The sequence below is a fragment of the Emydura macquarii genome, unplaced genomic scaffold (assembly GCF_026122565.2).
Source record: "Emydura macquarii macquarii isolate MOO-44397 ecotype Brisbane River unplaced genomic scaffold, CSIRO-AGI_Emac_v2 contig_691, whole genome shotgun sequence".
NCBI lineage: Eukaryota > Metazoa > Chordata > Testudines > Chelidae > Emydura > Emydura macquarii.
This window is the reverse complement of record NW_027130828.1, coordinates 16,887,801-16,900,495: the sequence shown is the minus strand read 5'-3', so window position 1 is coordinate 16,900,495 and position 12,695 is coordinate 16,887,801. Positions and strand designations below refer to the sequence as shown.

The 12,695-nt window shown below is 43.0% G+C and overlaps 1 protein-coding gene across 1 annotated transcript in view; it reads left to right on the top strand.

Annotated features, from left to right (window-relative positions):
- Positions 1-12,695, top strand: part of CACNA1B (calcium voltage-gated channel subunit alpha1 B) — a 433,344-nt gene that overhangs the window by 382,095 nt on the left and 38,554 nt on the right. Inside the window, exons 36-38 of the mRNA XM_067542172.1 lie at positions 30-121; positions 2,195-2,345; positions 9,474-9,601. Coding sequence (XP_067398273.1) covers positions 30-121; positions 2,195-2,345; positions 9,474-9,601 — 371 coding nt within the window. The remainder of the gene's footprint in view (positions 1-29; positions 122-2,194; positions 2,346-9,473; positions 9,602-12,695) is intronic.

Genomic DNA, 12,695 nt, shown 5'->3' with positions numbered 1-12,695 from the left:
GGCCTGATTGCTTTTGTTTTCTTTTCCAGGTATTTGGAAACATTGCACTAGACGACGATACCTCAATTAATCGACACAACAACTTCAGAACTTTCTTGCAAGCCCTGATGCTATTGTTCAGGTAAATAAAATAAAAAGTATGAACAGGTTTTCCACGTGAGTAATAAATAAGTCTCTCTCTTCATGTGCCGGTTTAACTGCTGTGGTTATGTGAGTTATATAAATCCTCTAAGCAAAGTAGTGGAGCTTACCTCCCTCATTTTCTGTTCCTTGTGGTTAGAGCTGTACACATCGGATGGAAATATATCTGCCAGCCCTTGCTCACAAATTGTTGTTGTTTCATTCCAGGTGAGTTCATGCCACTCAGATTTTGCTGTTATGAGAAATTCAATGTAATGGTTACTTTTGCATCATGAGCAACTTGAAATTTCATATTTCAAAGCTACTTGGGCTCCAGAATAAATCCATTTCCACTTGGGCTCACTTGCACTGGAGAAGGAGTCCATTTTTAAGTGAATCATAGCAAAAATTTCAGTCAAATGATGCCATTTTTGTGATTTTAACAAAAGGGGAAAAAAAAGCAAACGCCGCTCAATATTTGTGTAGTTTCACCTTTCATTGTGTATATTTCACAGACACGATGGTTCATTTTTGCATAAGGCTACTGCTTCCACAAGCAGCTAGCACCAGCTGGGGCTCAGGTAATGGTCAACCAATGAAACTTTATTCTGATGATGTAATGCTTGTAACTGGATATCCCGCTGGGGATCGTGATTACTGGGGTTTTTGTGTAAAGCCATAGACGGACGTGAAATTAGCTCACTCTGGTTTGCTCATGCAGCTTTAAATTATCTGTCTGAAATTAATCTCTTAATCGTAATAAAATCAGATTTTTTTTCCCAATCTTGCTCCTGGATCCTTTGGGCCAGATCTTGGCCCCTGGCATGCCCTTTTTTCACAGCTGTGGCAGCACTACCTGTAAAGCTAGTTTAACCAGCCACTGAGGATATTCCCAGAGTAAGAGGAATTCTTGAGTGGCCTTGAGCTGACTCTGCTAGCTCTGTTCTATGCCATCATTATGGAAGGGTGGACAAGGGTCTGGGGCCTGACTCTGGTGATCCCCAGTTGCACCTTGGGAGTAGTCTTGTGGCTGCTCTAACTTGTACAAGGAACCAAACCAACCCCAGGATCAGTGTCAAGGCCCGAGTCAGGTACTGTGTGTGGGGGTTTCACTCTCCACGCTGTATGTATCCTATGGATAAATATAGGACTTCAGCACTCAAGGCTGCCAGTCCAGCACCATTCACCAGCACTGAGGTTCACGGGAATTTGTAAAGTTTGTAAAGTTTCTCCAGCCGGTGGTATATGGGAGGTCAGACTAGATGACCAGAATGGTCTCTTCTGGTTTTATGATCTATGAATCTGTGAAACTAAGTGTCAGAGGCAAAGTGGATGAGGTAATGTCTTTTATTCTGTTGGTGAGTGAGACAACTTTTTGAGACACACACCGCTCTTCTTCAGGTCTGTGTAGAAATGGTTAAGGAAAAACCCAGGAGACTTTCATAAAAAAAAGTTTATCTGTGTCAGAGTGATAGGCCACAATACTCTGATGCATCCACTTAAAATGACAGATTAAGACCAAAGAGTCTGTTTTTGTTTCACTTCCACTCCATTGGGTTTTCAGCCACCATTAAGGTTGGGCTGTTGAATTTGGGGGGATGTGTGTGTTAAACTTGTTTGATTACATTTGTCCTTGGTACTTAACTGACTTCAGTGAATCTATTTTCACTTTCCAGAAACAGATTTAGTTTATCCTATCTGCTCCTGTCAAGTTTATTCTGTTTCCTTATGTCATGGGAGGGGACGGGGAAAGATCTTTTTCATTTCTTTCTTTCACAAAGTTGATAAGTGAATCAGGTACAGTAAATGCCAGCGCACACTGCTTCCAATCATGCCTACTAACACACAAAAGTTGGCCATGGAAGGAGGAGGTAGTTTGTAACAAACACCGATAAAGGAATTCAGAATGGAATTTAAGAAAGCTGGTGAGAGGGTATCTTTTTGGTGAATTTGACCTACTGTTACAGGCCCAGGACTGCTGGGCTGCGCTGTGATTAGCCCTAACGGTGCAAACATCTGCAGTCAAAAGAACTCACCCTTTTGCCTTTTATTGAATCTTTGTCCCCATCTGTAGGAGTGCCACCGGGGAAGCTTGGCACGAGATCATGCTGTCCTGCCTCAGTAACAGAGCCTGCGACAAACTCTCCGGCCTCACCAAAAATGAATGTGGCAGTGACTTTGCCTATTTTTACTTCGTCTCCTTCATCTTCCTCTGTTCCTTTCTGGTAAGTCAGTCCCAGTTTCTCCTTCCCTTCCACCTTAGCATCACACAGGCATCACATCAACCCTCAATACGTCCTCCAGCGCCCTCCATACTTAGCACAGAATAGAGTCCCTCTTCTCCTTCCCACCTCCTTGTTTCCTGCTGCTCCCTAATTATGATTTAAACAACGTTACAGGGCAATTCCCTTTAAAAGCATTTATTATCATGGTGATAAAAAACCTTTAATCCTCAAAGAGATAATTTAATGATTAGTTTAATGCACAGGTTTTTATCTTTCCCCTGGGAGGGTGTCTAATTTTTGGAATTAAACATTAATCTGTTTTGTCTCAATTTGTATGTGAGCTTTTGAAGAATGGACTTGGGAATGGAGAGGGGCTGGGATGGTGGGGACACCATCGGCTCTTTGTTGCTTTCAGAAAGCAGTAGGAAAGTACCAAGTTTGTATGATATTTTATTTGTTGGAGGAAAAACCTGATCGTTTCCTGCTGATAGCATTTGGGAAATTGTCAGTCGTGAAGGTGAAAGCAGCACATCGTGCTGCTGTAACTGATTCATGCCATTGTTCATCAGGAAGGACTGGAACTAGTCTTTTAACATAAACCATGTTTTGGAAATTCCTTGCAAACATATGAAAGGCTATCCATTCCTGAATGCTGATTCCCCATTCTGTGGTGCTGGTTTATATGCTGACGTAACTCCACCAGTGTAAGAGAATAGAGAATCAGACAAGCAGAGAACAAACTCAGAGACTGAAGAGTTGAAATCACAGCTCTGAAACTTACCAGAAGGCAAATGGGATTTATCTGTTCTACCCTACATATGATTTCTCACTGCTTTCCACAACACAGACAAGAGATTGCCTTAAGATTTAAGAGCTGGTTATGAATCAGACTTTCACAAATGCAGTCAATCCCCATTACCCACAAAAGATTCTGTCTAGGAAAACTAGCTTCATTTATATACTGCAGAGGGAAATACCACCTCATAGATCACCATAAGGTCCTGTGGCCAACTGGAGCCCTCGCCTTGGTATCTGGCATCTCACTCCTTCCTGCATGTGTTAAAATTTGTAGAACCCTGGAAGCTGATAAAAAGTTACTGCTCCATTTACTGATTCCTTTAGAACTCCAGCACTTTAAAGCAAAACTCTTTCCTTGTATAAATCTCTAACCTCACATCAGAAATTCTCTATTTTAAAGTCCATTAACATTCCTCAAGCTCCCCCCGCCCCGTCCCCTGTGGAAAAAACCTCACAGAATCACGTCAACTTTCACACTCCAAATGTAGTAGCAGAATTGGAGGCTGCTGGACGTCTGTGAAATACACAACTCTGCATGATCTTACTCTTTGAGTCAGTGCTCCCGAAACAGTGCTCTGTGGGACTACACCCTTCGTTCACTGGCAGCAGGTGGGAAGGGCTCTGAAAATAGATCGTGGAAAGAAAGCCAGCTGACATATTTCAGGACAGACTCATTACTCACTTTTTAAAATGCCTTTGGCACGTCATGGCAATAAAACATGTGGTTCCCCACAAATGATCAAACCATTATAGAGCAGCCGTCTTGCCAGCAGAGTGCATATTTATGGTTTATTAGATTTTGCTACATCACAGAGCTGGGGGAAATTATGTAATGTATTAACATTGTTTCAGTGTCTTTAAGGACATCCGGTTTGACATCATTTTCCTTGTTTAATTTGCCATCGTTTGATATAAGGTGAAACTAAAAAAGAGAGCAACTTTCGAAGCTGATTTGTAGCAGTCAAATAAACTCAGCCTTGCACTGGGGACTGCACAGAAGTGCGCCACCCTCATGGGAGAACAACCTTCCATAGCATCTCAGTGCACCTGCAGTGCAACATGACTCCCCCCTATGGCCAGCCATCTCTTCTGGGCAGTGCAGAAAGAGAAGAGGAGACAGGGTCTCACCCTGACTCCTGCTCTGAGACTTGGGGAGCATGTAACTGGTTGTCAGAGAATCACTTTCTTTTATCCTAAGGAGGGTGGGGGAGCAGATAGTAGCACCCAGAACCTGATTGAAAACTCAGTGAAGTCAAAAGAAAGACTCCAATTGACTTCTCTGGAGCAAGCCCCAAACTCACAAAAGCTGCCATGGATGTGAGAACGTTGCGGTTGCGATAATGACGTACGGAATAGCCTGTAGTGTAGCTAATGTGTATCATAGAACACTTGGTCAGGTATCCATACAAGCAGGTGTGCTGGCTTCAGTTCCACAAAATGACCCTATATCTTCAGCAGGAATGATTCCAATGGCCTCAGCTGCCCTGGAGTGGTCAGTGGTCTTCAGTGCCTGTCAGGCAGGAGGGTAGTTCTAGATAATCCACCGGGTTTATGCCACATAAGCTCTCACCTCCTTCAATAACCACCTCCTCTTCTTGTTCTTTCTGAGTGTGAGAGGAGGGAATATTAAGTGTAACTGCACCTAATGCATTTTGGGAATAGCTGAAGGGATCCTGAGAAAGTATAGGAGTAACATTTTCAAAAGAGCCCAAGTGATTTAGGTGCCCAAGTCCAGTTTTCAAAAAAGACGTTGGCATTTAAGAGCCTTAGTCCCACTGATTTTCAATCCGACTTAGTCTCCTAAACCTCTGTTACTTCGTAAAATGGGACTTATGCTCATATGTGACTTAGGCGCTTTCAAAAGTCCCTCCCCAGTTCTTTAAGAACTAAGAGTGGCCATACTGGCTCAAACCAATAGTCCATCCTGTCTCTGACAGTGGCCAGTGTGAGATGCTTCAGAGGGAATGAACAGAACAAGGTAATTTTGAGTGATCCATCCCATTGCCCAGTCCCACCTTTGCTGCATATTGAGCAGATGTTTTCAGAGAACTATCCATGATGACGCCAAGACCTCTTTCTTGAGTGGCAACAGATAATTTAGACCTCATTATTTTTTTATGTACAGTTGGGACTATTTTTTCCAGTGTGCATTACTTTGCACTTATCAAGATTGAGTTTCATCGGCCATATTGTTGCCCTGTCACCCAGTTTGGTGAGATCGCTCTGTAACTCTTCACACCTAGCTTTGGACTTAATTATCATGAGTAATTTTATATCATCTGCACATTTTGCCACTTCACTATTCACCCCCTTTTCCAGGTTATTTATGAGTATGTTGAACAGCACAGGTCCCAGTCCAGACTCGAGCCTCTCTCCACTGTGAAAACTGACCATTTATTCCTACCCTTAGTTTCCTATCTTTTAACCAGTTTCTGATCCATGAGAGGACCTTCCCTCTTATCCCATGACTACTCACTTTGCTTAAGAATCTTTGGTGAGGGACCTGGTGAAAGGTTTTCTAAAAGTCTAGGTACACTATATCAACTGGCTCACCCTTGTCCACATGCTTGTTGTCCCCCTCAAATAATTCTAGTAGATTGGAGCATGGGTCTGAGAATAAGGATACCTGGGATTCTGTTCTCCAGTTTACCAGGTAGTCAAGTCAATTCAGTTTTTGTGCCTCAGTTTCCTTGCCTATAAAATGGGCTTAGTTATACCACGTGAATTGGAAGAAAGGCCTAAAGAGTGATTAATTAGCGTTCATATGGTATATTACTGTGGCAGTGAGTTAGGGATTCACGCTGTCTTTATTACTGGGTCATGAGTAACAGCAATAGCACATCCTGTACACGATTCCCACCCCCTCCTCCTCATAAGTACGGAAGGACGCCGGATTCTTTTAAACTGCACAAACTCAACCCCCGTATGTAATTGCCTGGTTTCCTTTTAATGACTTGCAGCTGCTGCTGAGCTGGAGACAGCTAACTGCTGTTTAATTTGTGTTGATCACACACAGAGAACTTGCAAACTGCTCCACTGCACTATTTCCTTGTGCACAATGAAATGCCAAGAAGCAGCAGCCACATCAGAATATCAGCCCAGCTCCATGAATAGAGCAGACATTTAGAAAGCTGCCTTGTGCTACTCAGGTCTTTATCCAGCACAAGGGCATTACCTCTACCTTTTGGGTGAGAGAAAATAACATCATCTTATATGTCTTTTGTGACCTTCTTGGTCTATCTTCTGAGCCTGATTCAACCCCTGCTGAAGTCATTGTGAGGTTTTCCATGGACTTTAATAGGAGTTGGTTTGGACCCTTATCTCTCTGGAACATTTGCCCACCTGTGTATTAATTAGGATCTTGCCATTTGGGGCAGGGACCTTTTGCATGCCATACCTCTCTTCCCTGGGTCCCTTTGAGGATTCTGATCTCTGAGATCCTAACAGAGGAGAGCCAGGTTCAAGACACATTTATCTGAAATGTTTTGTCTTGACTTGCTCTGATTTGAGGAGCACTGGGAAATGTTCTCAGGAGAGGAGCTGCATACATCCACATGATGGGTTGGTTGATTGGAGCACCTCTGCCACCTTCTGCCTGCATATGAATAAGGAAACAATATTTCTCCACAGAGAAAGAGTGAGTCAGATTGTGCCAGTTATATTCTGGATTGTATCATGCCGCATGACTGCCTCAGTAATGGAGAGACACTTCCTGTTAAAATAATAAATATGCATTGAATTTTCACACTAGCTGAAGGTGCTGGATTAGCAGCCCTGGAGAACAAACTCCTCTCTTTATCCACTGCAGCAGGTAGAAGGGGAAGCAGCATCCCAGTGGTTCCCCAGCGTGCTTCAATCCTGCTGTCTATAGGCGATGAGAAGGTAGTTCACTCTCCATGGTCTGTTCAGTCCTTGACTCTGTGGAGGGTATCATAAAGGGAGTGTAAGGTAGTGTACTGACCACCTGTGGTGTCCCCTTGTGTCCGGGTGCAAAGCTGCAAGGGGTCATTGTCCCCAGCGCCTCCTGCTGGCCGTCTACCTCTTGCTGGGTCTTCTGTGGCTCAGCCCTCTGCTAAGTCATAAAGTCAACAAAACGTCCAAACCCCTGTTGGATAATAAAACATCCAAACAAATCCAGTGTAATAATTCTTTGGCTTCTCTTGAGCCAAACTAGTAACTACTTCTTCTCCAGCAGGATTCCCCACGCTGCCTCCTTCCCTCCCCCAGAGACTCTGGCAGTTTATCTCTGGGGTTGGAGCCTAACTTGCCTTCTAACCGTTTGTCACATTCTGGGATGCAATCCAGACCAGGGAGGAGCTGTGTCATCACCTGCCCTGCACTCCTGGGAGCCTCAATGCCCTGCTGCTGTGGACACCTGCAGACAAGCATGCCAGTCACACCCTGGGTGTCTGTGCACTGTGTGTTCCTGGATTATCAACTCTGACTCCTGTAGCCTGCCTTCTACCACACCCTGGCTTCCCCGAGCATTGGTTACTCCTTGCAGGTTGACCCCAACACACTCCCAGTTCTGAACTTTCCCAAACTTGTGTGCTTTGCAATGTCCCAGCCCTCTCCTGCAACATTCAGAGGAATAATGAGGTCTGTTTGCGCCTTTAAAGAGAGACAACCCAACAGGTTATCACTTTAACTGGAGTTAATAAGCACTGTAACTCTAACACAGCACTGCTGGTTTAGATTAAAAGTTAAACAAGTTTCTGAATAAAAGAAGATGGAATTTTAAGGAAGTTTCACTGTTGTAGACCCTAACTCAGGGCGTTTCCCCACAGGAGTCTACTCTGCTCCCCATGGGTTTCTTCCACCACATCTCTCTCCTCCTTACTCCCTTCTGTTGAGCCAGTTTCCACCTGTAGGACTCTGTGGGATGGAGACCTATGGCCACTATCTTCCCAGAGCCTACTAAGAGGAACTCCACCACTGTCTCCATTCTCCAGACCCCGACAGTTCTCTTTGCGTTCTCACTGTCAACTCCAAATCCTCATTCGGGGCCTGCCCCCACACAGGCCTATTCTACCCCCAAGGGCTCCTTCCAGCCTGTGCCAGCTGCAGGTCTTTTCTAGAGAGAGCTCCTTTTCTCTCCCTCTCCCTTCTATTCAACTTTTCCTTTATCCTGTTCTAGCAGCTTCTTTCCAGCTCAGCTACTCCAGTGCTAATTAGCTACAGGGGTGCCACTTGGAGCACCTGCTTGTTGCCAGGTGCAACCCACAAGATTGTCACGAGCCAGTTAGGCCCTAATTTTCCTGAAGAGCCTTTGGCCCCGTGGCAGATGAGTGTCCTTTGTGGCATTGGTCTTTGTGATGTGGAAATGGGCTTCGTCCAGCAGCTGTTTTTATATGGACTCCTGGTCATCCGAAAATAACCTTAATACTGCCATCAAAGAATGGGCCAAATAGAGTTCCTGATCTTAGCCATGTGGCCAGGAAGAAAAAGCTATCCCATATTCCTTGACACTCACGGCAAACTCCTAAAGCAGGAGTTCTCAGAGGTTCTCCACTCGGGGCCCCCAAACCAACTAGTTACGATGGTTCCAATCCCACAATCCTTTACAGTCACGCCCTATGTCTCTTTGGCATCCTGGCAAGAAAACATGGCTGTTTTGGGGTGGGGGTTCTGAGATAGGTGAGTTGATGGGGCTGGGTTTTGATGCTTGAATCTGTGGATTCTGGAGAGGAAGATGGGTGCTGCCAGGTGAGGATAGACATTCTGAGTGGAGAGATGCTGGTACTGGGAGGATGTTGGTAGAAGGGCAGGATCTGCTGTCTGGTGATGCTGATGTGGAGATGGATGCTCTAGGCTGGGGTTGTATGGAGTGGAGGGGAACTTGTTGCTGGGTGGAAGGGTTGCAGATCCTGTTAGTTGCAAGAATGGGAGGGGGTGCTTCTATTCTCCCTGGCCTCTCCACCTGCCTGCACCATGCTCTGCTCCTGCAGTGACTGACACTGCTGTAAAATAGCAGTGCATTCAGCCTCGGGAGTCAGGGATTGGGAAAGTCTCCTGTTCCTGGGCTATTCCCAGTGAGTGAGGAGCTGTGATTACAGGCCCCGAAGGTGGATTTCTCCCTTCTTGGTCTGAAGGGTGGATAGTGACTGCAGTGCCACACCATGTGATGGTGAGGGTGCAACCAAGATTAAAAATTGTGGGTCCTGAGGATACCCATAGAAACCACACCTCCTGCTAAGCAAATACGCGTATTCTCAACTTGCAGCTTCGTTCTTCCACCTTCTTCAGTCACACATCTTAAATTGAATCCACAAGGTAAAAGGCAAGTGTGTTTCTTTCCTCCCCCACACCAATATCTTTTCCCCCATGCAGATGTTGAACCTGTTTGTGGCTGTAATCATGGACAACTTTGAGTACCTGACACGCGACTCTTCCATCCTAGGACCCCATCACCTGGATGAGTTTATTCGGGTCTGGGCTGAATACGACCCAGCTGCCTGGTATGTATGCAGCAGATATGTATATATGGTGCATAAAATATACTATATATATATATATATATATATATATACACACACACACACACATAGTATATGTACTCTTTTTAATGTGATTATTAAGTCCACAAGGAAAACAAAATCCAGAGTTGTAAAGAGCTGGGGAGGTGATTGCAACCCACATTCACTGTGCACTTCAGAGTAACAAGCCTGACGTAATTACAGGAGAATTTCCTTTTAGCTGACATGGGAATCAGAAAAGAAAGAAAACTCAAACCCTGAACACTGCCAGAAAAAGAATGGGTCCGATGCAAACAGAGTGTCTGACCCTAGCTCCATGGCCATGCAGAAAAGGCATTTATTATTTCTGGAAACGCAATTGAACACCTTTGGTTTTCATTTCCCAAAGTGAAGGGGGGGTGGGAAGTGAAATCTCTCACCATCATCAGCATTTTAGTTAACACTTGAAATTAAGCTTCCCAAAGCCAGCTTAGATAAATAAAGATGATGCAGCATTTGTTAATGGACAAGAACTGCCTTAATAATTTAAAATAATAAAATACAGCATGTGTTTTGTTTTGAGGTTGTGGAAAACCAATGAAGCTTTCTTTTCACATTTTCAAGGTGCCGTCCCTCCCTAAAAAGTGTGGCCCTGATTTGCCACTTCTTTGCACGTTGAGTCATCACTTTTTGCTGTGCGACATGAGTGTAAAATGCTACCAAATCATAATTCTCCACTCACGTCCAGTTGCATTTTACATCCACTCTGTACAGGTGTATGGGACTACACAAGGTGCAAGACAATGAGGGGAGGACTGAATATTTGTTAATATAGCATTGGTTTGATTAAAACATACCACTTACATAGAGAATTATCATTGGAAATTGTGTTTTGATCCTGGAAACATCCTTTTAATAGCATCAAATTACAGAAGAGATCTTTGATCTTTTTAAGACTATGCTGGTTTTTGGGTAATAGGGTGAAAGCTGAGACATGTAAAGGAATAAGGAGAAGAAAAAACAATCAGCCTAAATTCTCTGACCCTTTCAATTTCCAGTGAATCTCCAATAAAACGCCCTTGATATACAGATCTGTTAAAGGAAAGTGTTTTTTTCTCCCAGCCAGAAAGTGAAATCTCCTTTGGATTTTTGTTGTTGTTATCCAAATACAATAGTGGAGGAATCAACACACAACTGGCTGGAGTCCCTCATGGCAGGAAACATTGCAATAAGAGAAGGACAGTATGTTACCACAGATCAAAAGTCAGGGTGGAAGAGTTTTAGGGTATAGATGATCTGGGGGTTGGCTCCCACAAAGTTATTTTGTCTCCAGGTTTGGAGCAAAATTTACTTTAAAACATTGCAACAAAATGTAGGGGAGAGAAGCATTCTGATAGGTGCCACCTCTGAACTATGAATATTACTTTGAGATGCCACTTTCCTGATAATGCAGGAGAATTAGCCCTTCTAAAGCTTTCTGTAGAGGCTACGAGCTTTCTAGAAATCTGAAGGTTTTAGATATTCTGAGGTGTAGTCAGAACCATTTCCTTGAGCTTTCACAGCTTTCAGAAATTGTATATTGGAGGCAATTTTTTTTACAAACTCCCACTCTTCTTAGTCTCCTTCTCCCCACAAAGCCAGCATGCCATGTGTTTCCCACAAAATACAGCTTTCCTATGAAAAGGCTTCAGACTTGTACATCTACAACACACAAACTAAACTAAAGCTGCCTTCAACCACTGTGTGCTTTTCACCCTGTTTTTGTTCCCCCGCAAGCAGGGCTGGTGATGTAGGAAAAACATTTATAGACAAGAACTTAAACCCCTGATAAGAATGCTCTTAAGTCAGTTTAAATCAAACTTCAATCAATTTGTTTTAATGTATTAGCTTTAATACAGTAGGTAAATCTGTTTAAACATAATTTATACCATCTCAAGTGCATCCCCATTAGGGGTTTGAACCGGTATAACTAGATTTTAGTTACTGCAAGTTTCTAATACAGACCAGTCCTTAGTGAATATCTGATCAGCAATCAGTCATTATTTTTCTTTTGCAAATCCTGTCTTCTTTCTTACCACTGATGGAAAACTCAGTGAGGCTGAAAATTTGGGAATGTCCATTCTCCCGTTAACAGATAATCTCACCTCAGATTAGCACCAATGAGATAAATTTCCTGTGTACAAGGCAGAAGAAAAAAACACCAATGTGCTTCTCCTAAAATTCAGATGCTCAGACCATTGGGGTCATAAGGAGGGTGTTTTCTGCATAATTTCCTCACTCTTCTGGTTCTGAAGTGAAAGATTAAAATGTTGGTTTCAAAAGACACTTATTTTAAAAAATGCATACTATGTCACGCATGAAGATCAGGGAGCTTGATTCTCTAATTTACTCTAGTTTTCCACTGGTGTAACTCCATTGACTTCAGTGGAGTTACTCCCACTGTGCAACTGTGTAAATCAAAGGGGAATCAGGCCCATGATATTTTTGGCCTTGAGCCTGCAAAAACATGCCTGTGCTTAATTTTACACATGCAATAGTTTCATTGAAGTCACATGCATAAACTAAGCATGTTCTTAAGTATTTCCAGGTTTGATGCCTAAAATATCACTGATTTACACTTTCTGAGATAAGACCCTTTCTTCATAGTAGAGGTATTTACATGTCATGGGGAATAATAGATAATCATAATAATCTGCATGGAAGGGGATTACATGGCAGTGTGAGCTAGATTCAGGCAAACTAGATTATTATTCCTACTTCTATCACTAATTTACTTTGTGACCTTTGTCAAGCCACTTAATCTTTGTATGACTCAGTTTGCCGATCAATAAAATGGACATAATAATGCCTTATCTACCTTGGTAAACTGTTTGAGACTCTCAGATGAAAGGTGATGTGTGAGTGCAAAGTGCAAATATTATGTATATTATAATAGATAGATAGATAGATATTTTAATATTTTATATCTTTAAAATAGTATCAGTGTCATCATCTTTCTTCTGGTTATTAAGTCTTTAAACTTTCTGGGAGGGAAATATTCCAAATGTTGAGAAAGAGGTAAAAACAGAAAATATGATTGTTTTTAAAAATGCATTGT